Source organism: Rosa rugosa, chromosome 1, assembly GCF_958449725.1.
Source record: "Rosa rugosa chromosome 1, drRosRugo1.1, whole genome shotgun sequence".
Lineage (NCBI taxonomy): Eukaryota > Viridiplantae > Streptophyta > Magnoliopsida > Rosales > Rosaceae > Rosa > Rosa rugosa.
In genome coordinates this window covers 42,197,163-42,224,565 of record NC_084820.1, presented here as the reverse complement: position 1 = coordinate 42,224,565, position 27,403 = coordinate 42,197,163, and the positions used below count along the sequence as shown (strand labels likewise).

At 37.7% G+C, this 27,403-nt stretch overlaps 2 protein-coding genes across 3 annotated transcripts; one reads left to right on the top strand and one right to left on the bottom strand.

The window, feature by feature from the left end:
• Positions 1 to 3,405: 3,405 nt before the first annotated feature.
• Positions 3,406 to 6,023, top strand: LOC133728381 (protein SRG1-like). The gene is made up of 4 exons (XM_062155797.1): positions 3,406 to 3,675; positions 4,129 to 4,367; positions 4,539 to 4,863; positions 5,754 to 6,023. The coding sequence occupies exons 1-4, from the start codon at positions 3,406 to 3,408 to the stop codon at positions 6,021 to 6,023; spliced, it is 1,104 nt and encodes a 367-aa protein (XP_062011781.1).
• A 2,436-nt stretch (positions 6,024 to 8,459) lies between these two features.
• LOC133724967 (nudix hydrolase 3) lies at positions 8,460 to 22,615 on the bottom strand. 2 transcript variants are annotated; one of them, XM_062151957.1, is made up of 22 exons: positions 22,404 to 22,615; positions 22,068 to 22,247; positions 21,063 to 21,140; positions 17,197 to 17,293; positions 16,696 to 16,829; positions 15,997 to 16,078; positions 15,080 to 15,166; positions 14,621 to 14,727; positions 13,708 to 13,879; positions 13,375 to 13,628; positions 12,714 to 12,795; positions 12,482 to 12,547; positions 12,038 to 12,115; positions 11,838 to 11,933; positions 11,369 to 11,475; positions 11,084 to 11,252; positions 9,979 to 10,062; positions 9,779 to 9,873; positions 9,580 to 9,670; positions 9,364 to 9,510; positions 9,004 to 9,070; positions 8,460 to 8,854 (listed from the first exon to the last, which is right to left on the bottom strand). In XM_062151957.1, exons 1-21 carry the CDS (start codon positions 22,487 to 22,489, stop codon positions 9,008 to 9,010), a joined length of 2,355 nt encoding a protein of 784 aa, XP_062007941.1. In that variant the 5' UTR covers positions 22,490 to 22,615; the 3' UTR covers positions 8,460 to 8,854; positions 9,004 to 9,007. The 2 variants fall into 2 exon arrangements, with proteins under 2 accessions (XP_062007941.1, XP_062007940.1); XM_062151956.1 differs by having other exon boundaries at positions 8,460 to 8,845; positions 22,404 to 22,614.
• Between the last annotated feature and the right edge of the window lie 4,788 nt (positions 22,616 to 27,403).

The following is a 27,403-nucleotide window of genomic DNA, read 5'->3' as shown; positions in this document are numbered from 1 at the left end:
TAGACTTTCACTGTCTTTGTCATTTGTCTTTGAAGTTTCTTCTTGTTTGTCTTTGTCATTCTTGTATGGAATCCTAGCAGAATCCTCATCATTTGGTTTCTCGAGCCTGCTCCAAAGTTGAGCAATCTGCATATCTTTTTCTTCGAAGGTATTGTTGAGCTTTTGAACCGCCTCCATCAGATTAGCTGCCTGCTCCTCGAGCATGGTTGCCCCAGTCATCATGACTTGCATTGCTGAGAGGTGAGACGCTCCGTTTGACTGCATCCCAGAAGTGTCATTTTCTTCAGGATCAAGACTTCCATGGTATGATCCGGTGCTTGAATTGTCATCAGAGGCAGGTGAGAACGACCGCTCCCTTGATTTTGTAGTTGGAGCTTGTCTCTCTTCACTTCGAGGGACATGCTTCCCTGCCCCTAGACTTTCTAGGGTGATGATTGGTTGGTGAGGCTTAGATGGCAAAGCCACAAATGTTGTAGGCTGAATCTTTGCCATGCTTCGAGTGACGTGACCAGATGAGCTGCTGCTCGATTTCGAGGTCGTTGTCTTGGATTTGTTCTTCGGGATGACTTGAATGTTCTTGGAAGCCATTGCTCGAATGGATTTGTTTGGAATCGTCTTACGGAGAAGGAGATGAGAGGCAAAGAGGTCCCACTGGGCATGCCAATTTGTAAACACGGGAATCTGAAAACAAACAAAATGCAGACATGTGTACAACAAATAATAATTTTATTAATTTAAGTGCGGGTTACAATCTTTGGTAATCCTCTGAGTTTTTCTCCGACGATGAATTTCGCTCAAGGGCTTGACGCTTGATCTTGAGTGGTACGATGATCACGAGAGTTGACACGTGACGAACATTTTGACTTGAGGTTGGTGAGGAACCGCCTATTTGGCAGCTTGAGGGTTCTTCACACGAGCTTAGGAGGCTTCAGAAATTTTGAGAGTATTTTCTTCTCTTTTTTGGCTGAAGTCCTTCTCTTGATTTGAGAGGGGGTATTTATAGTGTCGGCGCCTCTATTAATTTGGAATGCCTTAATGACACGTAATTAATTGTATTTTCCTTAATAACATAATCAAATCAATCAGCCCTAATTAACTAATTTAATCACGATTATTAAGGAATTATCCAATTAATTTGATGGCTGATTTTAATTGTATTTCATTAATAGCATAATCAAATCAATCAGCTTTAATTAACTGATTTAATCACGATTATTAAGGAATTAGCCAATTAATTTGATGGCTGATTGTCATCTTGATTATCAATTTAAATAAATTGACATCTAATCAGCAGACGAAATTTAATACTTGATTTGATTCTGAATCAATTGATTTAATTTGATTGATCCGCTTTAATATCAGCTGATTAAGTAGGAACAAATTTATTTATTGCCATCGGACTTTTTGTTTGCCGCCACATGTCATTCCCTGAGTCCGCTTGGTTTTGCTTACTCATAAGCCACGTGCACATTTTGTGGGACCCACATGCCGACTAAATTTGTTCGGTCATAATTTCAAGTGTTGACCGAATTATTTAATGAATTTTATTTTCATTAAATTTTTTGGTGTATACAACTACTCCTATATAAATGGGTCTAATGAGAATGAAATACACACTTCTACCTCCTCCTATATTCTGTCTCTCTATTCTATCTCTCTCTTATTTTTTATTTTTTTTGAAATTGAAGGTTCATTTCATAGATGACCAGCTAAAAAGCCAGAGTCTACATACCCTTACAAGTGTTGACCGAATTATTTAATGAATTTTATTTTCATTAAATTTTTTGGTGTATACAACTACTCCTATATAAATGGGTCTAATGAGAATGAAATACACACTTCTACCTCCTCCTATATTCTGTCTCTCTATTCTATCTCTCTCTTATTTTTTATTTTTTTTGAAATAGAAGGTTCATTTCATAGATGACCAGCTAAAAAGCCAGAGTTTACATACCCTTACAAGACAGAAAAATGGCGGGGTAACAACCAAACTCCTATCTAAGTACTGCAAACTCATTACAAGTCAAATGGAGCCCACTTTTAAAGCAGAATCATAAACAAAGAACAACTCCGTGTCTTCTGAGGCAAAATCATTTCTAGCCAACCACACAATTGTGGTACGAAATAGAAAGCTACTTCCCAGCAAACAAATAGGAGCCAATTCCTCATCTATAAGCCACTTTCTCCAGTCCAACTTGAGATAATTACCGATTCCAGAGAACCATGATCTAAGTTATGACTGGCACTTTAGAGACCATAAAGGCCCAACATCATCCAAGGAGGTCCATCTCTCGGGCTAGGCTAGCCCAAGCACTAGGTAATGAATTAGGGTGTCAAGCACCCTCCAACCTGGCCCAACTCTGAAGAGAATTAAACCAACTCAACTGGGCCCAAAAGAGATGAAGCCCACATCGTCCAGGCCCAGACCCAGAGGCCCAACCCCAGACAAAACCACTGGCCAGAGCTCTACTCCCCTGTTGCCAGCCTGCCGCAGCCCCGTCCGGTGGATGTCCAACCCAGACAGTCATCCCTGTATCCATTCCCCTTCCAAAAAAAACCAGTTCTTCGATCAGAAGCGGCACCACTCGATCGCAACACAGATCGGGAGAAAACTGAAATCAACCGTCGATCCTAACGCCTATCTATCAAGCACCAGCAGAAGCAATCTCTGGCTCCCCAAACTACTGTACTCTCCTCGACACCGGCAGCCGAGACGCACCAAGCTTCAGCTACCAAGTCGACGCCGATATGGTTTATCTTCAAATTAGAGGCGATTCAATTGTCAGGCGCCACCAAACCACTGTGAAGCAAGACGCCCAAGGTTTCCCAGCCACGACGAGGCACCTCGCCGGTACTAACAACAAACGACAACCGGAAATTTTCCGCTGCCGCCGCCACACACTGCTCAAAACCCTAGGGCTTTGCTAGAGAGAGTTTCTTCCGGGCTTCCCCCTTATTATTTTGACCTCTCTCTTATTCTCTAGTTCATAACAGAATAAAATTTAACGATTCCTTTTTAAAAAATATGAACTACAAAAGTATATTAAAAAAAAAGAGTCAATAAATGTTTTATTCGTCTATTATACAAAAAATTATTGACTATGCTTATTAGTATACCTGCCAGGCTTTACTGAGGAAGAATTTTTTTTATTAATTTTCCATTGCTTTGTAAGTTCTCAATTAATGTGTTCATTCTTCCTTTTGATAAAAGAGATCTCAAGCCGGTTACACCCAACCCCAGACTAGGATAAGTTTTCTTTAAGGTAATTAGAACAGTTGTCAAATGTAAAGACGTACGTACAGACAAGGAGAGAGAGGAAGAAGGATCTGGGTATAAATACCCCAGCCTTGCTAGCGCTTTGTGTCATCATCACCAACCTAGCTATACCCTCTATCACTAGACAAATGGTATCATCAAAACCAGGTAGCTGCTTTGGTCTCTCTCATCATCACTCAGGAGTCAGTAGTATTGAGAAACTCATCACCGATGATTCAGTGATCGAAGTCCCCCAAAACTATGTTATCTCAGATCAGGAGTCTCCGGTCTCTGATGGGACTATCCTTGCCACAATCCCCACCATTGACATGAGACAGTTGGTCCTAATCAATCAGTCTGAAAACAAAGATGAACTGGATAAGTTGCACTCAACATGCAAAGAATGGGGAATTTTTCAGGTCTTTCTGTCCACCTTTTTCCTACCAAAATCATATAATTGGTGATTTCTTTCCAGCTATATAATATTCTTGTGTAATCGTTATGCAGCTACTTTATTTGTATGGCAAATTGTGTAATCGTCATATTTAAAGTTTGAAGACTCTTTTATTTCCAACATTTAATTCAATAACCGGAAGCATAATTCCAATCTTATAAAAAATTATCAAAATTAAAAATCTTTTAGCCATTTATCATCATTTTCATTTCGATTTTATCTGACAAAGTGTATTAAGATGATCTGTTATTATAAATTAGTTAGTTAATTTTTCTGAAAAGAAGTTTCTTGCACAGAAATCTAAAATATAAATAATTTTAATCGTTGAATTAGATTGCTTAGTCGCAGGAAATCGCAAAGTTTGAGTTTAATGGTGTCCTCTTTGTATTGCATAAATTAAGTCTAATTTTATTTGCAGTTGGTTAACCATGGAGTTAGCTCTGCACTACTGGACAAAGTGAAGCAAGAATTAGAGGATTTTTTCAAGCTTCCCTTGGAAGAGAAAATGAGATACAAAGTAAGGCCAGGTGATGTTGAAGGCTATGGAACTGTTGTCAAATCGCAAGATCAAAAACTCGACTGGGGTAACAGGTTCTTCATGTTTACCAACCCGAGAAGGAAACCCCATCTTTTCCCGGAGCTGCCTACATCCCTGAGGTCCTCTCTCTACCTTAAAAAATGTAGGGTTTAATCTTTAATGCACTGACTAATTAGATTAATATTAATATGGCATGATATATTTCAGATTCTGTTTGGATCATAAACTCGAAACAAAAAATTTTATTGATTAGCTGTCTTCGTACTGTCGAATTTGATCTATAAGTGCAGGAATACCTTGGAGACATACATGTTGGAATTACAAAGGATTGCCCGAACCCTTTTAGGGTTCATGGGAAAACTTCTACAGATGAAGATGGATGAGATCGAAGAGTTGTTTGAAGATGGTCTGCAGTCACTGAGGATGACTCACTATCCTCCATGCCCAAAACCAGAGCTAGTTGTTGGCCTCAGGCCTCATTCTGATGGTAGTGGCATCACTATTCTCCACCAGGTTGATGGAGTTCAAGGCCTTCAAATTAAAAAAGATGGGGCTTGGTCCCCTGTGATCTTTGACCATGGTGCCTTTGTTGTCAATGTTGGAGACATTCTACAGGTTTGTGATGCTGTTCTCTTCACCCTCCATTTTCCGCTCCTCAAAAAGACATGTTGTCTATTAGTTGTCTAATCTAACATGTGAAGAACTAGAAAACTTTCTGACAAAAACAGAAACGAAGAAATTAATTTAACATGTGAAGAACTAGAAAACATTCTGACAAAAAGTGAAACGAAGAAATTAATCTAACATGTGAAGAACTGGAAAACATTCTGACAAACAGAAATGAAGAAATTACATATAGAAACCCTAGCTAGCTAGATAATATTACGCTATTAGTTTAAGGACCTTGCACTCTAGCTGCCATTGGGTGATGTGGCTTGATGAGAACCCCGGAACTGCACACATATCTGTCCTTGTTTCCTTCTAAACACCAAACCGCCAAACTGGTAGTACCAAAACACCGCCGGCTGCCTCAGTCCTCCTTGCCCACTTCTGACCACATGCATGTCCTCCAATAATGTCTTTGTTATTTTTCTTCTTTCTCTCCATGTTAGCTGCGACAATCATAAATCTTTGGCACCGGAAAGAGCAAAAGAAAGAGGAGGAGGAGGAGGAGGAGAGAGGTCTATAGGTGTTAGTTTCCGATATCAATATAAAAAAATAAAAAATAAAATGATAGGTGTCTAACCCTAACTGGGCCATATAAATACCCGTGGGTGTGCAGCCAAGTATGGTCATGATCTTGAAAACATAACCAAAAATGTAAAGAATAAAAATGAAATCGGACCAAAAGAAAAACCAAACCAAACCATATGCAGATATTGAACAAAGAAAAACACACATGCTGACAGAAATATAACAGTTAGTTAGGAGCAGCAAGTGAAACACGAGGGTGTTTGCTTAATTCATAAAATGTAATAGTCATTATTTTGGTTCATTTTTTGCAGATTCTAAGTGATGGGCTTTATAAAAGTATCGAGCACAGAGTGACTGTGAACTCAGAGAAAGAAAGGATTTCAATTGCTATGTTCTTCATGCCCAAACTTGAGGCAGAAATTGGACCTGTGACCACCCTGAGAGATCCTCAGAAGCCACCATCTTTTGGGAAAATAGGAATGGAAAAATTTGTCGAGAAGTACTTTGCTCATAACCTAAATGGAAAAACACCCTTGGAGCGAATGAAAACAGAAGACAGTGAAGAGAAAACTACTGCATGATGAAAATAATCAACCTGGAGCAAACTAAATTGCCAGTGTCTTATAGATTGGCAAGACAATTTACTACTACTTGCTTTGGTGTGCTTTCGATTCCCAATTAATAAAGTCTGCCTTCTAAGTGGTGGACTTTCCGAGTCCTATCTTAGCAATTAGCACTAAGACAATTATCATATTACATACAACTTTATCCTGTATAAACCATGAGAACTCCTACTAGACGAATAAAAGTAGTCCATGGTGTATGACGTGCGTTTTGTATCCAATGGTGCTAGTGAACAAAATTACATTACATACGACTTTTAACTTTCTGGTATTTGGGCAATCAACGATCATTTTCGGAGTAATTTGTTATAATCGCAATATTGGCCTCCATGTTGTGGACAGCCACTTCTCTACAATGTTGAACTATTTAAGGAAATAAAAAAGGGTAAATTGAACATTTTTAGCATTTTCAGATAGAAAGAACAAAAAAGAAAACATGTTTTTACATTCTCAAAAAAAAAAAAAAAAAACATGTTTTTAAAAATAAAAAGAATCAAAAGAAAACCAACCACCACATACTGCACAATTTTTCAGATTTACAAAAACAAATGGTAAACTGGACCTTTTTGAAAACTGATCGTGGCAAAGTCTACCGTTTTCTCCTGCCAAAAAAAAAAAAAAAAAACAAAAGTCTACCGTTTTCACATGTAAGTCACATCACAATATCGGTTCAATATTGTTCCAAATATATAGAAACTTTTTTATAAATCCTTAGGGGAAAATGGTCCATACGGTGTATGACGTTTGCCTCCTTATAACTTTTGGTACCTCAGCTTTGAAAAATATCAATACGGTACCTGTGGTTCTTGGCCCAACCGAGGATTGATACATATGGCCGTTACCTCCGTTACAGAGCTTGCCAGTTGGCAATTTTTGAAGGGTATTTTCATCATTTTATGTCATACTCCTCACTAATCCCAGCCATGTCCCCGTCCTCCTCAAACCCATCTGGAATCTGGACTTTTTCTCTCTATTCCAAGTGTGAATGTGAAGAGAGAGAAAGTTAAGAGGGAAGTCTATTCGAAGGAGATTGGACCCTCTCCTATGTCTCTCTTTCTTTCATTCTTACGTTCATCAAATGGTGGCTTTGACAAGCTAAAAATTCCCCTTCTCATCTTCTTCCCAAACCCAAACCTCCCCTCTCTTAAATCCCCCACATTTCTTTCTTTCTCCCATCTCTCATATTCTGTAGACTCCGATCCTTTCAAATTCATAGACCGATTGATTGAGTTTGATAAATGGGTAATTGCTGTGTGACCCCTCCTCAAACGGGTTCGCCGTTAAAGAACAAGAAGAACAAGCAAACCCATTTTCTCATCTTCTTCCTTCTCCCTATCAATTGAAAATTAACTAAATTTGAATTCAAAATAGTAATAGAACTGCTTCAATTACCCAGTCCCAGATCATCAAAACCTCTCAACAAACTTCCAAACTTTGGAACTCACACGATCAAACTAGCAAGACCCGAATACCAGAACCAAAAACAGAAACTAACAGAACCCAACTCACCTCACTGCACTGAAACTCCTTGGTGGGCACGACCCGAATCGACCCGATCAGCTCCCTCATAGTACCACGCTGCAAATACTCATCAAGAAACTCTTTGGTCACAAGACCTCTCCCCTCTCCACCAACCCCAAATCACCTTAACCTGCAACCCTCGTCCTCAATTTCCTTTAACAGAAGAAGATGGAGAAGGAGCTATACAGCTATGACGCTGAAAAACTAACCCAGAAAAGAACAAACAACTTTAATTGATAAATGCGACAATTATGCTTTAATTGATAACTTCTTAACAATTATGCTTTCTTGATCTTTGATCCGGAAAGAGGAAGAAAGAAGAACAGAAAGAGAGAGATTTTGTTTAGAGAAAAAAAAAATTAATTAAGATACGAAAGGACCAAAATACCCTTAAAAATTTGTCAGATGGCAAGTTCTGTAACGGAGGTAACGGCCATATGTACCAATCCTAGGTCGGGCCAAGAACCTCAGGTACCGTATTGATATTTTTCAAAACTGAGGTACCAAAAGTTATAAGGAGGCAAACGTCGAGTACCGTACGGACCATTTTCCCAATCCTTAGCTTTGAAAAGGTTTTTTAGTTGAAATTTCACTATTTTAACTCTATTTCAATTAAAATACCACGGGCAATTGAAGCTCGATTAACTATAGGACCATCTAATAAACTTGATTAACTCAAGTTGGCCTCTGAAGGTACACATTATTATATGATCCTGAATCATGATACACCTTATGATCCGGGCTAATATTATTGTTGCATATAACATGTACTTATTGTTGATCGATTCTCTTAATTTAATTTTTTCTGTCTTTTTCACCAAATACAATAATCCCTATCAAATTCGAGTAATTTTATTAATCCGAACCACCATGTACCATAGAATAATTACTCGAACGTACATTGAAATCTTTCATTCTTATTTTACAGGTCGGTCTTTTAACACAGAATGGAAGACTATCACCAAATACATTAAATATTCATTTGATAAATAGTGTAATGACTGGTGACTGTTTGCATTAACCGATGACTCATTGTAAATGATTGTGCTTCAACTGGAGGACCACTAATGACTGTTTGTTTAATAGTAATATCTCTACCCTCGACTGAGTTGATGTATCTCTAGTACATCCAAATATCTGCATCCTTCTGTGTCCCCAGATTGAGAGTAGCTCATAGACACAGCAAGAGCCAATGAGAATTGTAACCACGAACCGGACTCATGATGTGTGCGGTCATTGAAGGTTTCCTGTCTTGTGATCTGCATTAGCTTACAGTACAAGAATCAGGAGATTGTCAAATGTCACAATGCAACAAAATAAAAAGATGTCAACTAATGTATTTTGTCATTAGTCTCTCAACTTCTGTCATTACTAGCATCAGTAAGAATGATAGGCAGCTAAGTAATAATGATGATACCTATTTAGTTATTTTGAATCAATATATTCTCAGCCACCGGAAATCTGGGAACTATATCCACCGGTACCTATAACATACAAAACAAGAAACAGTTAAAAACTGTTTGATATCATTCGTTGTGAATCTTCTAATATGTACAGAAATGGAAGGCATTTAAGCACCTAAAAATTCCAGCTCCCTTCTGTGAGAGAGAGAGGCACCACAAGATTTAAATGTAATGAAATTTCATCCGAGTGTTATCATATGACAGCCTCCTACTTAAATGTTTCCTTAATACTTCATACCACTCGCAATTTTTTTTTTTTTTTTCATAAAATTGCATATAACAGTGGTCTCACTTCTTGTAATCATATGTTATACCTGAACTTTTTCTAATCGTTGCAAAGCAACTTTTAATGGGTCTGTCATTGTGCAGTGTTTCTGAAGAAGCAATTTTGCAGCCTCTTTGTCACCTTTTGCTTGTATGGTAAGTATCTCCCTACTCAGGCTCTCAACCGCACCTTCAACCTGTCACAAAAATATTAATAATAATAACGTCCAAGAGGGGAGAAGAATTTGAAATTGAGGCAGTGATACCTTATCAAAGTCAACAGAAAATGTTTCATCAGGATTCAAAATAAAGGCTCCTTGCTTGAACAACCAGTTAAACTGCAATGCTTGTCCTTTTCTGAGAATATATAGCACGTATGAGATTCTTGAAGCAAATCATGTAAAGTAAGTAGGTAAAATAATGTGCTTACGAAAACAGATGGGGAAGGATGAATAGCTAGCTTACCCATGAGCTTCCTCAAGACCAAAACGAACTGAGCGGAAGCATCCAGCAAGAAAAGAAACATACATGGATTTCAATAAGCTCTTCGGGAGCAGTTCCTAGATCCCCTCAAAAAAACAAAACCAGTGAACAAGATGGCACCACATATAAGCATATAGAATAGCAATTTATGCCACTTCTATTTGAAAAAAGGCACTACTCACCTTGTGGATTAGGAATTTCAGTGCCCAAAGGCCAACTATATCAGCTTTTGCTTCTTCCAAAGCTGAGTGGAGTTCTTGCAGTTCCTTTATCAAGAGATGCAAGGGACATCAGATTTGACATTCATAATATAGTGCATACAATGTTCTTAACTTTCTGAAACTGGCTTCTATTTTTTATTGTTTTCTGTCCAGCTGTTTTAAAATGACACTAGAAGCACAAGTACACACAAAGCATAAAACTTGGCTACACTAGTCAACAATTGACAAGAAGTCAGCAGAATATCTTTTCCTAATATAATCCTCTAAATTTTTTCAAAAAAAAAAAATATATATATATATATATATATAATCCTCTAAATTAGAGTATCTAATATATACCAACAATCCCTCCATCAGCTGGGGGATTTACAGACAAACTAAAACAGAAAAAGGAAGAATGCAAATAGGATCTTCAGGACATACTAATAACCTTCAATGTCACATGTAGTCATCAACAATCATCCTACAAAGACTGAGTTCACTATATTGCATATTGCATAATAAGCAATCTCATCTATAATGAGGATCAATTTGCCGAAAGTGTTTACTGAAACTTGTAAATGTCTTTATCTTGTCCGTTCTTTTTGAAGAATGAATCAGGATATTTCTCCCAAGTCCCAACTATAACAATTTGAGCATCTGGATGACACCATGTGCCTCCGCAAACATGGCACGTCTCACCACAAAACGAGATGACATTGCTTCAACAATACAAATACAACATATGTCTTCACAAAACTACTAAGGCGTGCATCACATGTCTAACTGCAAGGAAGAATCATAACACTGTTTGGCCTAAACTATGCACACACGGTGACAAGGACATATAGATGCAAAGGTATAGCTAGGCACTCCAACCTCAAGTTCAATTAAGTGCATCCAGCTGCAGCAGTTACTAGCAATGAATCTTTATTGACCCCCCCATATGCTGTTAAATATATTGAAACTAAGTTTGAACTTTGAACAATAGTTTGATTTTACTAAATGAAAATCTAAACAAGTTTTCAGACTAAATGATAACGAACAACTGAACAAGTATATGGTAGTTTAGAATTCTGTAACTGACCAATCTCACTGTAGACTTGCTACCATTTGGAAGTGTTATGGTATGAGGTCCAATCCCATGACAGCATTCATGGCAAATTGTGTGAGTGAAGAAGGATTCAAAATCTACAAGTTCTTGTTGTTCCTTTGTAATACAAACATCAGCTATAGGCAGAAGAATATGTTTGAACCTGTTTAGCATGGGCAATTATGACGTTATCTTTCCAACACAAACAACGAAAAATTGGAAAATAAAAAATTGATAATCTGTAACAACAAACATAGAAACTTTGGAAAGGATATTTACTTGGCCTCTGAGATATTCTTAAGCATGACCATAGATGTTCCTCGATCTTTTACAATGCGCTCATCATTTGGTAGATTGAAAGCAACAGTTTGAGGGCCCTTTACATCCTGAGGTAAAATATAAACTAGTCTATCAACTATGATTTCTGTGTTGCACTTTTATGCACCATGTAGGCAGAAAATAATATAATTCACAGCATATATTGAAACATATTTGACACTTTTAATCTTTAGGCATTAGGTTTTGACAGTAAAGTTGCAAGTGATGCTTCAGTTGTATATACGACCAATACTCACAGTAACATAAATAGGAGCTCAAATGTGTACATAATAATTGTTTCCATTTTATAAATTCCAAGTTTGCAATAAAAACAGAACAAATTATCATCATAATAATAATAGGTTTCCCATTGACAAAACATGTCCCATAGAGAATCACATGACAGAATTTTTTGGAGTTGTAAACTTACTCCGGCATTATATAGAAGCTCGATAACTCGAATAGGAGCAGAAATCACTTCCTTGGACTTGTAGACATCATCCAGTGGGAGATTTTGCTCCAAAAACTTCAAAACAAAAAAACCAAGAGGAATAAAAGATTGCAGTGATTCATTCTTTTTGGTCTTAATAGTTATTACAAATGTGTTAGAAAATGACTGTACAACAGTACCTGTAAGTTATCACCAAAAAGTTTTAGCTGAGCCGTTGCTTTGTCATCCCGAACTCCAATAAATGCTTCAAATGTAGCCTAAGAGAAAGGCCAGTACAAGTTTGTAAGGGTTAACTTTTGATGTGCAGGAAATTATCTACGTGCTATGAGCCATCTTTTCTTTTGTGTTTTGTTTTTTGCTTCTTTTTTCTTTTTGTGTGATTTTTTATCATTATTTTTTTTTTTTAATCTACAGCCATAAAACTGGTAGGGTCCTTTAGGTAAAATAATAATAATAAAAATAATTTAAAAAAAAACAAAAAAACAAAAAAAAACTCTTTCACTGGTAAAGTGCAAGAGTTTATGAAAAGTAAGATATTCATGATCAACATCATCACAGATGCATGCAGAAGGTGATGAATGCAGAAGCTCAAAACATATAGGTACTTCATATATGTATAATACCTTATATCCGAACAGTGCATCTTCATATGTTTCATATGGACCAATAGTGACATCCAGCTTAGAGTCCTAGCGCAGAAAAAGTAGACAAAGAAACAAAGGCTTAGAATTGCAGAAATTAAGCACCTAAGAATTATAGTTAGGCTTAATTTTGTACCAGCAACATATAACTATATAAGTGAACTGTAGTGGATAGATTTATGATTGTATATAGAAAACTAAATATTTTACTAACCAACTCCATCCAGGCTATATCTGAGTCATAGTAATCATTTGATAGGAAAGCATCGCCCTTGCTGTGAAGCAACCTCTTCAAACTTCATAGACAACAAAAGTTTATGTTGACAATTGTAAGAAAACAATAAAATATTTAGTTTGATCACTTTTAGATTTGTTGGTGAACTAACTTATGCAAAAGCTTAAGCTGCTAGGATGTGGAACCAATAAGTATTTTATGGTTATAACTCATGTCTAATCCTCCTCTCCACCATTGGAGTCTCAACACACAAAAAGCTATACAAATTGAGTGATTACAAATGCAGAGAATCAAACTAAATATCTGCTGCTTTAAGAACAAGGTTTAGAATTCTGGACACATTTTGGTTGATGCAGTATTTGGTTTGAAAAACAGAGGCTTCGCAGATAAACTAAAATGACAGATCAGATTGTTTAAGACAGATCCCTTGAAAATTGGCTATAATAGAGGGGCGATTTTATCCTCATTGTGATACCTCTATTAGCCATATAACACATAAAAATATCAAGCAATTTATTCTTTGTGCTTTTCAATCAGTCATCAAATCAGCCACATAACACAGAAAAATATCAAGCACTTTTTTCTTTTTGCTTGTTAACATTTGTTATAAAACATGGAAAAAAAAAAAAAAAACTCATACCTAGGTGAACTGGTCAAGTCACCTGCTTTATGCAATAATTCAGCAGCTTTTGTGAGGAAAGTATTATACTCTTGGGAGAAAGGGACAGTGTACAAGTCAGGAGTCGAACCCACAGAATGGTTTTTGCTTCCAACTGTATTACCATTTAAAGTGGAATCTAGACTAGATTCACTGTGTCTTTTAATAACATTGAAAAAGCCTGTTGCATCTTCTTGTTGGTCCACTGTTAGACTGCTCTTCCAAAATTCAAATTCCTATACAAAAAGAAATGATGGGTCTTTTTAGATGTAAAAAAATTATTTGGAATAGTAGAGGAACTTCACATTTATATACCGTTTTGTCCATGTCTGGAGGATAGAAGTTTGCCCCCGGTGGTTTTAGCATAGGAAATGCAGCTCGATATTCAAGTCCCTTCCACCCAGTAACAGGCTTCGTTGCTTCAGGAAGCAACTTTACAGCTGAGTCTGCAGTTGTCAAAAATGCCTCATTTTCATCAAGGCACGACCTGTTGATAGATAATGCATGTCAATTTTTTTATGACAACATAATTTTATACAAATATAAACAAAAGATGGGATGGGATGGACAAGAAGCCCAACTATGTAGAGCCCAAAAAGAACAAATATGCAAGCCACATTCGCTACAAAAATTTAATCCAGTCAGGATCAAGTCCAGAGGTCAAAACATCAGCTGTGAGATGATTCAGTGCTGAAAATTATGAATATCTTCGCAGATATTTCGATACATGAGGAAATCGTGGCAAGCCTTTTCATAAAGGATAAGTATGCTTAACTTCATTGATACATTCGACTTTGGGGTAATAACTGCAGATGAGCAGTCCATTTGTCGCAATCCTTTTTAACTTCCTCCATTTTCAGCCAAATATTGAAGCGATGTTGGCAATATCTAACCAAGATCTTTGAAATATCGAGGATACAGGGAAGACAATACTTCACTCCCATATCTGTGTCGGCGGAGGTTCAGTGCAAAACAACAAGCAGCCCAATAACTTTACACACAACTTTCCTTAAGAAAAAATTCTGTTGAACCCATTTGATTATAGAAGGCCCAGGTATTCAAAATATTCTGGACAAGACGTTAATTGACAAATAATTTGATGGTGTCTTATGCAAAAGTACATTAACAGACATACATGATACATGATACATGATACTTATTCATGTAATATATTCATATGTAGAAATTGATATGTGAACACAGTTGAAGGAGAACTAAGAGGACATACCATGGGCTCTTATTAATTAAATAATACATCCATTTCAACTTGTCCATTTGTGATGCACCTGCGTGCTCCTTCAACCAATCTCTTAGAGCTGGATTACTGTACCACACCTGATGTAAGATCGGACAGATAGAAAGAAAAAGAAACGTGCAGTACAGCCCAGATTAAGACTTTTGTTTTTGGTTATGGAGAATTCTCTTCTTTTGATGAATAGTGATTTTTACTAGCTTCATCTTGGCTCTTAATTTGCATACTAAAATAGCAAATTATTGCAAACAGCAGAATATTTTCCAGCATATATATATATATATATGCATATGCAAATGCAAACTACTAATATCAAGCAAATATCCAAATCAGCAGGCACACATGTGTTCTCTTGCAGTTATCATTATAAATACACAAGTCTATGCATTTGTTTAATTTTCTATCCATGCATGTAGTTCTGTACAAATCTATTACCTGCAGGTGAAAGATCTCATCCAAAATAGTTGCAGCCTTAACAAGTATAACAAGAGCCTCCTTATCTGCATCTGTAAGCCCTGTCAACTGCATAATAAAAAAAATAATAAAAAAATAAAAATCATGTGCAGAACTTCACTTTAGAACCAAAACAGCTTCATTTTAAGGGAAAAGAAAAAAAAATGAGAAGAAAGAAAGGTTGACATCGACATCGAAAGGTCGTCCACCCCTACTCCACTTTAGTCATGAAAGAGCTTTAGCCTTTTTCCATTTGCCGAAGCCAGTTTAAATTTCAATTAACAGAGCAAAGCACCCTGCTGCAGAGGCTCATCAACCAGCCTCTCTAAACAACATTTGCCGTAATTTTGATGCCACCTCCCAGAGCAGAAAAAAAAATGATCATTCTTTCCTTAAAGCTTACACATGACCCATCCAAGAGGAAGAAAATAATAACTTGGCCTAGGGGGGAACCTCGGCTTTCCAATTGACCTCTCAGGAGTAATTAATGGGGGCAGCGCTGTTATCAATGAGAGGGTTATGAAAAATCTGAGAATTTTCCAAATCCAGCTTCTAACTCCTAATATTACTCCATCTTTGAGTTCCAGCATTGAAGCTACCTCTCTTATTCCTCAATTTTTAGATTGTCTAAAATTGAAGTCTCAGCTCATAGGATAAGAGTGCTCAGTGGTAAACTTGTTTAATGTTGTATTTTGAAATCTTGATAATCTAACAGTCTTGGAAAACATGATGGGAAGGGGGGAAGGGGTAGGGAGAAAGACTATAAAATACACTACGCCATGATTACTGAGTCAATACTGTCCAAGTACCAAATAAAATTAAAAGAAAAAAGGAAGAAAATAAACAGACAATGAAGAAAAAGAACATAGACGTAAGAAATGTTAAAAAAGACGATAAACCTCTGGATTGAGGGTAACAGGAGCATAATGTTGGAGTTGTTTTTGCAGTGACAAACTTCGAGCTGTAGTGTTCTCCTTGTACCTTCAACAAATTTTCTGACTTAAGTAAAGACTGACTACCTGTAAAGATCTCCCATTTGACACTTAAATAATAAATAACTTGCATAAGCAAGTAGTGAATATCCAGAAAACTTGAAATTCAGAGGAATGGATACGGATTTTTAGTCTATGAAATATAGACATAGATTTCTTCATTCCAGCTAAATCACAGATGGAAAACTTATTGCCATGCCCAAACACCTTTCATAACTCTGATGAAAATAATTATGCACAATAAAAAGAAACAAAATATGTTCAAATTGTTTTAACATTTCTGCAGACTTAAAATCTCTTCTTCTTTTTTTTGTCGTTTTGTTTTGTTACAATTTCAGAGGATCATACCTCTGGCCTATTCTAATTCCCCCCCCCCCCAAAAAAAAAAAAAAACCCAATTTATTAAAAATAATAATAATAAAGAGGAAGAGGAAGAAAAAGAAGAAGAAATTTGATTTTTATTTTTCAAGTCTTTAATACGAAAATTTCTTTGAAATGACTTCAAACCCTTACAAGACAAGAAAAGAACACATGGGGACTATTCCATCTAGTTAATAAAAAAATAATCATAATAGTTTTTCCTTGCAAGGGCTTTTAATAGCATACCTCCGTGCAATTATGTCAAACAATTGACCATATTGCCCATTTACATCATAGGGTACGTACTCGGGATCTTCTTTAGCTAGTAAGCTTTTATACTCCTCATAAAAAATATATTTAACAGCAGAGACTTCTGTTTCCTGTCATTAAAGAGAAAAGAGACGTTTTTCAGGTACTCAGAAGAGTTTCAATGGCTGCCAAGGCCAAATAGCAAGCATATCAAAATGAATATCATTCGCCCATATTATTGCACATGAAAGCCAGTTCATCTTCCAAACTTATTAATTTTCACCGTTAGTTTTGTTTAGCTGAGATGGTTAATGATACTTATGGCCATTTTCCTGCCTCGGGGGAATGTAACTGACAGATCTGCCTAGGAAAAGCCAAAGTAACATAGAACAGCAGAAAGATAAGAAACAAAATATAACACATGAATTCTTGATACCGAAGAAAAAGCAGAATACCAAACTGTTGGAACTTCTATCTGATATAAATCATCCTTCTCACCTGAAGAGTAAATGCCTCAAGAGGGATAGGATCTAGAGTTGTAACCAAGTAAACATCATTGAATTCATTATTGATGAATTTTCCATCATTTATTACACTGCATTGAAAATGTAAGCCCAACATTAGTATTCAGTAGATCTATATGTAAACAGAATACAATCATCATCCTTGCCTTGGTCATAATTGTATGGGATCAAGAACATGAATTCTTGTCTATGAAGAAATGATAATACAATTTCTACTATTACATCTAATTTAGTTATCCCTTCATGACACGTCTTTACATTTTCATTTTGGTAGGCTTCTCTGTCTTTTACCTCTTATATTAACATGTCTTCCTTCGGTTACAGTCTAACAGACATTTTACGGCTTGTAACCACTGAAGCTAACTTTCATTTATCTTATCCCTACACGATTCCACTCATCATTTTATGCTGTGATAGATTGGATTTTGTATCTGAAATTTCTAGCCAAACGCAAGGGCAGAGCTAAGAATCTGGGTGGGGGGCGAAACATAAGGCCACCAAGTGCATCTACAAATCTATCTCAATAAAAAATAAAAATAAAAAAAAGTTAAGAATTTGTAGACTCCAATAGTTGAGATTTTCCCGACAATTTATTGAAGAGACAAACAGTAAGTAAAGAACTGCTTTCTGGAAGGTGGGTAGAAACAAAAGAGTCAAATACAAGGGTGCATGCATGCATCTACTGGGGAGGACATGAGCTTGTGTGGAAAATTCCTTTTCATCTATACATTATATGATTGCATATGGATTGAATAATGTTGGCAGAACTGAGGGGGGAGGACTTCACACATGCCAATCCATCTTTGCCTAACAAGATTTCTTGAACTTCCTTTATCTAATTGGTCCCTTCAATTGCATAAGATACCACTAGTTTGTCTCTATTTCTCTATCTTTTCCTAATTCTAATTATTAGTTATCTTAGATTATAAATGGTTAAATAATGGGAATAGTTTCTTTGAGAACCCCTTTGCTCCTGTATCGTCACCAAAGCCATCATCATTTTATATTTGGTGAATTTAAAATCCATATATATTTTTCTAATCCCACTCATTTCATTTTACTAATTTTGCATGAAGCTATGTCATCAAATAGAGACATAGTATCCACAAAAGCTATGTCATCTACAAACAGCTATGTCATCAAATATATAACTAATGTTGTCCCTTTGAACACCCAATCCTAACCGCTCCACCAATAAACAACATGTACTACAAGCCATAACTATTGTTGTATGGAGTATGGAACAGGACCCGAATATACCATTTCTGTTTTCAGATTGTTTTTCCTACCTTACACAGCCTTCGCAACTACAGCATCTCACCTTCCACTAGTGTAATGCAGTAGCCACAACTTGGTTAGAAAACAAATACCCTCTTTGAAATCCTAAGACTAGGCCGGCCCTTTTTAGTCCAAAATAAAGTCTCCATGATAGTCTAAGGGTCTGATTCAGTCAAATTATAATACATAAATAAACCAAGAGTCATTTTCAGTTTTATGAAGAGTATTTATATGAGTTTGGTGCTTTTAAGAGCCTATTTAAGTCTCAGGGTGAGTACGGTCTCTGTTTTTAATGAGTCTTCTGGTATTCTAGGAGTCTAAGAGTGATATATTTTAGGGGCTGTGACCAGTTACCCATTTTTAGCCCAAAAAATGCCCACTTACTCCACCAAGAGTTTTTTAACCCCATTTACCCAATCTTACATCTATTGACATTTTAGCCCCTGTTAATTAAATTAAAACTCATCCATCTCTTATCAGTCTCTCTCTCCTTCCCAAACTCTCTCTCTCTCCCCCCGATCTCCACCTCCACTCTCTCTCTCTCTCTCTCTCTCTCTCTCTCTCTCTCTCTCTCTCTCTCTCTCTCTCTCTCTCTCTCTCTCTCTCTCTCTCTCTCTCTCTCTCTCTCTCTCTCTCTCTCTCTCTCTCTCTCTCTCCTCCCCATGATCTCCACCTCCGGTCTGTCTCTCTCTCTCTGATCGCCGCGCCGGAGATGCAGTCCAAATCTGAACACGACGATGAAGCTCCAGTCGGCGATCCAACGTTCTCGTCGCCGTTCGATTGATCGGCGATCCAGCCACTCCAACGTCCTCGTCGCAGTTCATCGGCAATGTGTCTACTGCCCCTAACGCTGCCCCTAAACCCTAAACTTAACACGAAGACATTATTTGGGGGCAGTAATGTGTCTACTGCCCCCCACTAAACTATTATTACTGCCCCCCACTAAACCATTAAAACTTGCCCCAGTTTTGTGAAGGGTTCTGACTTCGTATGAAGACATTATTTGGGGGCAGTAATGTGTCTACTGCCCCCCACTAAACCATTAAAACTTGCACCAATTAAGTGAAGGGTTCTGACTTCGTATGAAGACATTATTTGGGGGCAGTAATGTGTCTACTGCCCCCCACTAAACCATTAAAACTTGCACCAGTTTCAAGGATTCACAGTGTATTGCACTTTATCACAAACAAATCAACAAGAGATGATTACTGTCTCCTAAGAAAGACATTATTGGGTGGCACTAATGTGTCTACTGCCCCCCAATAGACCATCAAACATTACACCGCTTCCTATGTTTCGCAGATTATACAAGTTATTCACACTCAAAACAACAGATAATGTCTAAAAACCCACATTATGAGGGTCAATATTCTGTCTACTGCCCCCCACTAGACTGACACAAACAACACAATTTTTTTCATTTATCAACTACTGCAATTTAACACTACATTTACTTTGGAATAGCAGTTTTCAGTCCGTCAATAAATAAAGCAGTCATCATTGGCCCCCAATACAAAGTCTACTGGGGGGCACTAATGTTACAACTTTTATGGTTATGACTGCACAATAGCAGATAGCCATTTTCAGTCCGTCGTCGATTCCTTCAGAAGGTCAACCCCGGCCTCGCCGAGCTTCTCAGCGACGAGGACCGTCGGCTTGGCGTCGAGCCTGGCAGCGGAGAGCACGACGACGAGTTTCGGCGCGGCGATGGCTAGAGCAGGCGTCGTGGGCGACCTGCCGGAGGGATGGAGGGAGGGAGAGAGAGATCTGACGTCTTCTGGAGAGAGAGAGAGAGAGAGAGAGAGAGAGAGAGAGAGAGAGAGAGAGAGAGAGAGAGAGAGATAGAGAAATCGGTGAGGGGGGAGGAGAGAGAAATCGGTGAGGGGGAGAGAGAGAGAGAGAGAAACTGAGAGTAGAGAGATTGAAGGAGAGGGCAAAAAAGTCCCAAAAATTAATAAAAAGAATTAATTGGGTAAAGGGGAAATAATCCCTTAGAGTGTTTTGGGTAAATGGGGTTTAAAAACTCTTAGTCGGGCAAGTGGGCACATTTTAAGCTAAAATTGGATAAATGAGCATTTTCCCTATATTTTAAGCCTGTAAATATAGACCTATTGTAATCACAAATCAGATTGGAATTAATAAAAGTTGAGTTTTAGTGAAGCGCTTGGTGCCTCAGTTCTCTCCCCTAACCTCCCTTGTTCTATTTTCCCTTCGGCAGCCTTAAAACCTCTCTTTCTTCTAAAACTCTTCTGTTTTCTTAATCTTTTACATTCCCTAGCCCAACCTAATCAAATTCTCACCTGCCCCTCACATGCCCTTATATACTAAAAAAAAATCATAAATTATGTATGTTTATCAGAAAGGCAAGTAACCCAGAACGAGCCCTTGACAACAATAACAGTTCAGAACTTTGGGTTAGCATATGTGACTCCAATCTTAAAAAATGGGAAACAAAAAGCAATAGCAACTTATTTAATGGAAAAAAAAAAAAAACAGTTCAAACAATCTGTTAGGCGAAGAAATATGTATGCAACCAGATAATAAGGGAACTGATCCACTAACCACTCTTGAAGAAATACGAAGATCATTTCAAATGCATCTTTTGGAAGTATTATACCTAGCTCCTCTTCAAGCTCCCTCCTGAAAATAAACATCACCATGTTTCAGTGACAATCAACTGTAAATTCTACCAATCACAGTCACTAACGTTTGCATTTTACCACAAGATGTTAATTTCATATAATTTTGAATCCCCAAATTGGTGTCCCAATTTTTAAAGTTGATTAATTTAGTTCCACTCAGCATAGGGTCCATACAACCAAAGCAATGCTTAGGCATTTTGGACCTTCCACCTAACAATGTATGCTCACACAAGCAACTTTTTAATTAATGGTACAGAGAGATGTATATGTCAAGTCAAATATTGAATCATAATGATAAAGCATTGTGCTGTCTCCTAAGCATACAAGCTTGTAATACAGATACCAACTTATAATTACTAATATCGGCATGGCCGTTAACAGCGGCAATGAGAAGAAAACATATGAGTGGAAATGGAACTGACAAATGATATGGAACTGTGATGGTTGAATTGGAAAGTAAAAGTAAAGAGAACTAGGGACTAGTACTTTCCCGAGAAGATAGAAGTGCATATCTGCTAGGATTTCATGATGAAGAACAGACTGAATGCTTGATGCTTATTTACTTTCCATGTTTCTAAATCTTTTATTTTCGAATACGATAAATTAGGTAATATCATTAGTAAATGTAAATCACATACGCAATAGGCTACCTAAAGACTCATGTTAGTTGCCTAGCTGGTTTACTCTCACAGTCTCACATATTCACACTTCACCGACATTGTTTGACAACGAAATCTTCAACCATCCTACATTACGCTACGGCAGATTGATTAACCAACGCAACGAGACTACTAAAACGACAGTATAACTACATTGGTCAGGACCTGTAAATGCTTCCATGCAAAATTGTAGCTTCAATAAGAGCTTATAAAGAGCAATATATGGATGTAAAAGCTAGTACAAGCAGGGCACCGAAGCTAGTTACCGGGCAGAGATAAGCGATGAATCACCGGCGGATATGTGTCCAGCACTGGAGATGTCCCACAAGCCTGCAAAGGAATCCTTGAAGTCAGCACGTTTCTGGATAAGCAGTTCTTGCGTGCTTTCGGCGAAAATCCAGACATGAACAGCTCGATGGTAATCCCCGTCTCGATGAACATCTCCCCTACATGAGCAGCAATAACATTCATCAAACAACACAACAAGAGAAGAAACTCAATTCTGCAGTAGTGAAATCCACACTGAGGATCATCCTCAGGCGATCGAACTCAGTAGAATTACTTTGCTTAGAGAGAAAGAGAGAGAGGGAGGGAGGTTTTGCCTGGGCTTGGAAGTGCCGGTCTTCTGGCCGGTTCTGGTGAGAACGTCGAAGTGTTCTTCTTGGATGTGAGGATCGACTTCCGCCATTGGGAGCTGCGATCAGTGAGTTCCGATGAGAGAGAGAGAGAGAGAGAGAGAGAGAGAGAGAGAGTAGTCTAGTTTGTGGATTGAGGATTCTACTTCAGTAGAATGAAATTTGCTGCCACCATTGTTGACAAAATCAGGTTCTTGTTTTTCTTTTATTCTTTTTTCTTACTTTTTTACTTTGTAAATAATAATAAAATAATAAAAATAAAATAAAATTTAAAAATTTCCTAACTTTTCTTTGTAAATATTGACAAAATGGGATTCTTGGCATCTTACTTGTTTCACTTTGTATTTTATTTTTGGGGAAATGATCATTTACCCATTTTTAGCTTAACAATTGCCCACTTGCACAACGAAGAGTTTAAAAACCCCATTTACCCAAAACACTCTAAGGGATTATTTCCCCTTTACCCAATTAATTCTTTTTTAATTCTTTTTATTTATTTTTGGGACTTTTTTGCCCTCTCCTTCTTTCTCACTTAGAGAGAGAAGTCATCCTCCACCTTGCTAAGCTCCGGTGACCAGTGGCAGCCGCCGACTCCGGCGACCGGACTCCGGTGACTAGTGGCCGGCCTCGGACTTCGGTGACCGGAATCCGGCGACCGGTGACCGGAATCTAGCATCGGTCCCTAATAATACCCAGTAACCATATTATTGTCCCCCAGTAATCATATTATTGCCCCCCAAAAATCATATTATTGCCTCCCAAAACTCATATTATTGCCTCCCAAATTCATATTATTTCCGTCCAGTGAATTGTATAAACTTCCAAAACTAAAATGAATACACTATAGGTCACAATTGATCATATTATTGCCCTCCAGTAATCATATTATTGCCCCCCAATACTCATATTATTGCCTCCAAATAATCCTATTATTGCCTCAATAATCATATTATTACCCTCCAATCATCATATTATTGCTCTCAAGTGAACCAAAATGAATACATTACAGATAAAAAAAAAAAAAAAATCAGGATACCAAAAAAAAAAAAAAACAAGTGATATGGGCACCCAGAAATTGCTCTGGGCACCCACCGGAGTGTGAGGCCGGTGCAGGATTGGTCGGGGAGCGGAGTTGGATCGTCATCGTCTTCGTCGAGATGGGAAGAGTTGGCGAAACAAGGTTGATGGGACCGGACCACCGACCTCAACCTCAACCACCTTACGTCTTCGTCGCCGTGGGTTCCCCAATTAAGACCCGGCCAAGATCCGGATCGAGAAACAGAGACGAGATGGCCCAGAATCCGCCGGATCGATTGAGTTGTTGGCCCGAATCCGAAGGTGGAGCGCCGGAGCAGCCATGGCAGAGAGAAAGAGAGAGAGAGAGAGTCTGGGGGAGAAAGAGTATGGTTCGGGTGACGGCGGCGCTCGGAGGTTGAGGTCGAATCCGGATGCAGTGCTTCTATCTTCTCTGATGGCGGTGGAGACTTGATGGAGGTGGTGGCCCGAAGCTGCCGGAGCAAGTAGCAACCATGGCACAGAGAGATAGAGAGAGAGAGCGAAGCCGGAGGTGGGGCGCGGCACAGAGAGAGAGAGTCTGAGAGGATAGAGTTTAATAGGGGCAAAACTGTCACTATAGGTTAGATTGGGTAAATGAGGTTAAAAAACTCTTGGTGGAGTAAGTGGGCAATTTTTGGGCTAAAATTGGGTAAGTGGTCACGGCCCCTTTATTTTTTTAAAGAAAAAATCACAAATAGTACCTGAAGGATTATACTTTGCTCTCTTCCAATGGATATAGGATGAAAGTCCATATACCATTTGCTGTCACCACAAAGAATCGGGTTCGTCTTTTTTCTTTTTTTCTTTTTTTCTTTTATTCTTTTTTCTTACTTTTTTTACTTTGTAAATATAAAAAAAAAAATTAAATTTAAAAAAAAATTCCAAACTTTACTTTGTAAATGTTGACAAAATCGGGTTCTTGGCATCTTAATTTTTTCACTTTGTATTTTATTTTTTTTTAAATCATAAATATTACCTAAACTATACCTATATCTTATTAATGGTACATGAACTCTTTTTTTTTTTGTCACAACCAGTATCTGAAGTCTTTTGAGTTTTTTTGAAGTGGTAACTAAGGGGAGTGTATTCAATTAGGAGTCCATTGGATTGTTTTGGATTTTAAAAATCCATGGGTATTCAATTAAGATTTTAAAAAGTCCTTTAAAATCTTGTGGTATTCAACTAAGATTTTAAAAAATCTTTCTAAATCTTGTGGTATTCAAAAATCCAACGATTTTCAAGGATTTTATTAAATACTGGATTGTGAAGGATTCTAGAGTGCTTGGTATAAATACCAAACTCAATCAGAAATCCACTCTCAGGAGGTGAGATTTTGACGTCTTTCTTTTTCTCTCTCTCTTTCTGAAGATGAAAATATCTCAAACGATAGAAGATGAACTGACAACAAACTGCATCCACTTTGTTTATAGCGTCTTCATTATTTTTCATGTCTCCAATTGATTGACACTGGGATTTGGATCAAATTGACTATCATCAGTCAATTAGTTCCTGATTTGGTGAGCGCCTGAGCGGAGAAGGAAAACCCTAAAACCCCAAATTGAGGTAAATAACCAATTCGCGAATCTCAGCTTGAGTTTGTGTTGGTTCTTTTTTATTCTAGTTTGAAATGCTATTGAGAAATTTGGGTTTGGCTTTGCTACCATGATAGTTGAAGTACGTGCAAATTTTGGGTTTTTGTGTGATGAATTTTGAAAGTGGATATGCTTTTGAGAAATTTGGGTGTCATTTGACTGCCAATGATGGATGTAATGAGAGTTTGTGATTCCTTGAAATACGTCAATGGCTATCTCTTGAGAAAGAGTATCTAAGAAATTTAATACTATGGTAGTGGTGAATGGTGATGTTTGTGTTTGGTTATCTAATTGTGCTGTTAAATAGGATACATGTGGATCCACTTGATCAGGATTATAAAACTTGCTCAAATCATAACATATTTTGAACTTGAATTGCTTCTAATTTTTAGCTGTATTAGTATGTTGTTGTGGGAGCATAATTTTAACTATATTTAACTGCACTGTGTTTGTCCGGCATTTTTCCTGCTACTTCTCTTATATGGGAAAGCAATATATAATAGCATTTTCCAACCTCAATATTGGAAGAATCAGAAATTTAAAACCATTTTCTTTTCCTGTTTATGTCAAAAAGCTAATGCCAGGATCACTAAGGTGTGAGTTTATCATTGTAAATGTAGTTCTTACCGGCTGCTAACCACATAATTTACCATGCAAATCTTCTCCAGGTAGTGGTTTGTCAAAGCCAAGATGACAAGTGAAGTTCTCTTCTCAAATTCAATAGCATGTGTCCAGTTCTTCTCTTGTTTTTATTGTGTTTGAAAGTCTTGTACTCATTGAAAGTCTTGTACTCATTGAAGGTGTGAGTTTATCATTGTAAATGTAGTTCTTACCGGCTGCTAACCACATAATTTACCATGCAAATCTTCTCCAGGTAGTGGTTTGTCAAAGCCAAGATGACAAGTGAAGTTCTCTTCTCAAATTCAATAGCATGTGTCCAGTTCTTCTCTTGTTTTTATTGTGTTTGAAAGTCTTGTACTCATTGAAGAGAGGCTTGTTACTTGCATCTTTCCTGAAGCTAAGCTTTTGTCTTAACTTGCTTTGTTTATCTTTGCTATAAACATCATATATATATCACTTAAATTTTTTTTTTCTCCTGGAACAGGATTATGCTTATTTTCTCTTTATCTGTTGCGGAGAGCAGTGAGTCGATCAGTTCATGTTTGTCTCGTTTTATGGGAAGAAACAATGACCTTACAGGCTTACAGCGGAAGATAGTGAAGAGCAAGAGGATACTATGTAGGCATTGTTTTCATAATCAGCGTGTATATATTTTTGTGCGGCTGTAATTCTAGCTACTCTAGTTACCTTTTGAAATATACATGACTTCATGCTTGACCCATCTTGGTATGGTTATACATTATATTTTTATCAATGTTCATTATTAGTGAAATCTGGAAATCTGGAAGAAAGGGTTTTTTGGGCTCGAAAGCGTGCTTGCCCGAATATGCCGCGCTGTATCAAGCCACAGTCTCACTCCAGCCCTGGGTTTTGTATTTTGACGGCTCAAGAACAGAAACACTAGCAGGGGCAGGGGTTGTTCTGGAAAACCCAGCAGGCAATCGTTTTTCATACTCTTTCCAGTTAGAGTTCTGGTGCACCAATAACCAAGCAGAATATGAGGCCCCCATTATAGGCCTAGAAGTGTTGCTGGAACTAGGAGTGAGAGACGTCCAGGTACGCGGTGACTTTTTGCTCGTGATCAATCAGCTTCGCAAGAAGTACAAGTGCATAAGCCACTTGCTCGCACCATATCTGAGTCGCACTCTCGAACTTCTGGATCAATTTGATGACGCGGATTTAGAATACATTCCGCGTGAGCGCAACTTTGCTGCCAATGAACTTGCTCAACTGGCTACAGGCATTACCTTGAAATATGGGGTTCGCGAGCGAATTCTTTGTCTAATAAGCTGTCTGGCTGGAAGAAAAGAACTCTTTCAAGGGCAGGAAGGTTAACCTTATTAATTCTAATATTGCTGGTATGCCCAATGATATTATGTCTTGCTTCAAATGTCCAAAAAATTAAGTTGACTAACAATATTGATAAACAGGCCAGATCCTTTTTCTGGGGCTCAGACATGAAATGTGCTCCTGTTGCTTGGGAGCAGTGTTCTAAAAATCGGTCTAGGCGCCAGCCTAGGCGCTGGAAGGTAGAGCACCGACTCGATTTCTTGGAAATCGGTGGAACTAGGCGATGAGGATGTTAGGCGGGTTTGGATGTCTTAGGAGGCTTTGAGCGGTCCTAGGCGGCTCTGGGCGTGCCTAGGCGGTCTTCACAGCGACCATTCCTTCTACCATCTTTGAATTTCTTTCCTCTTC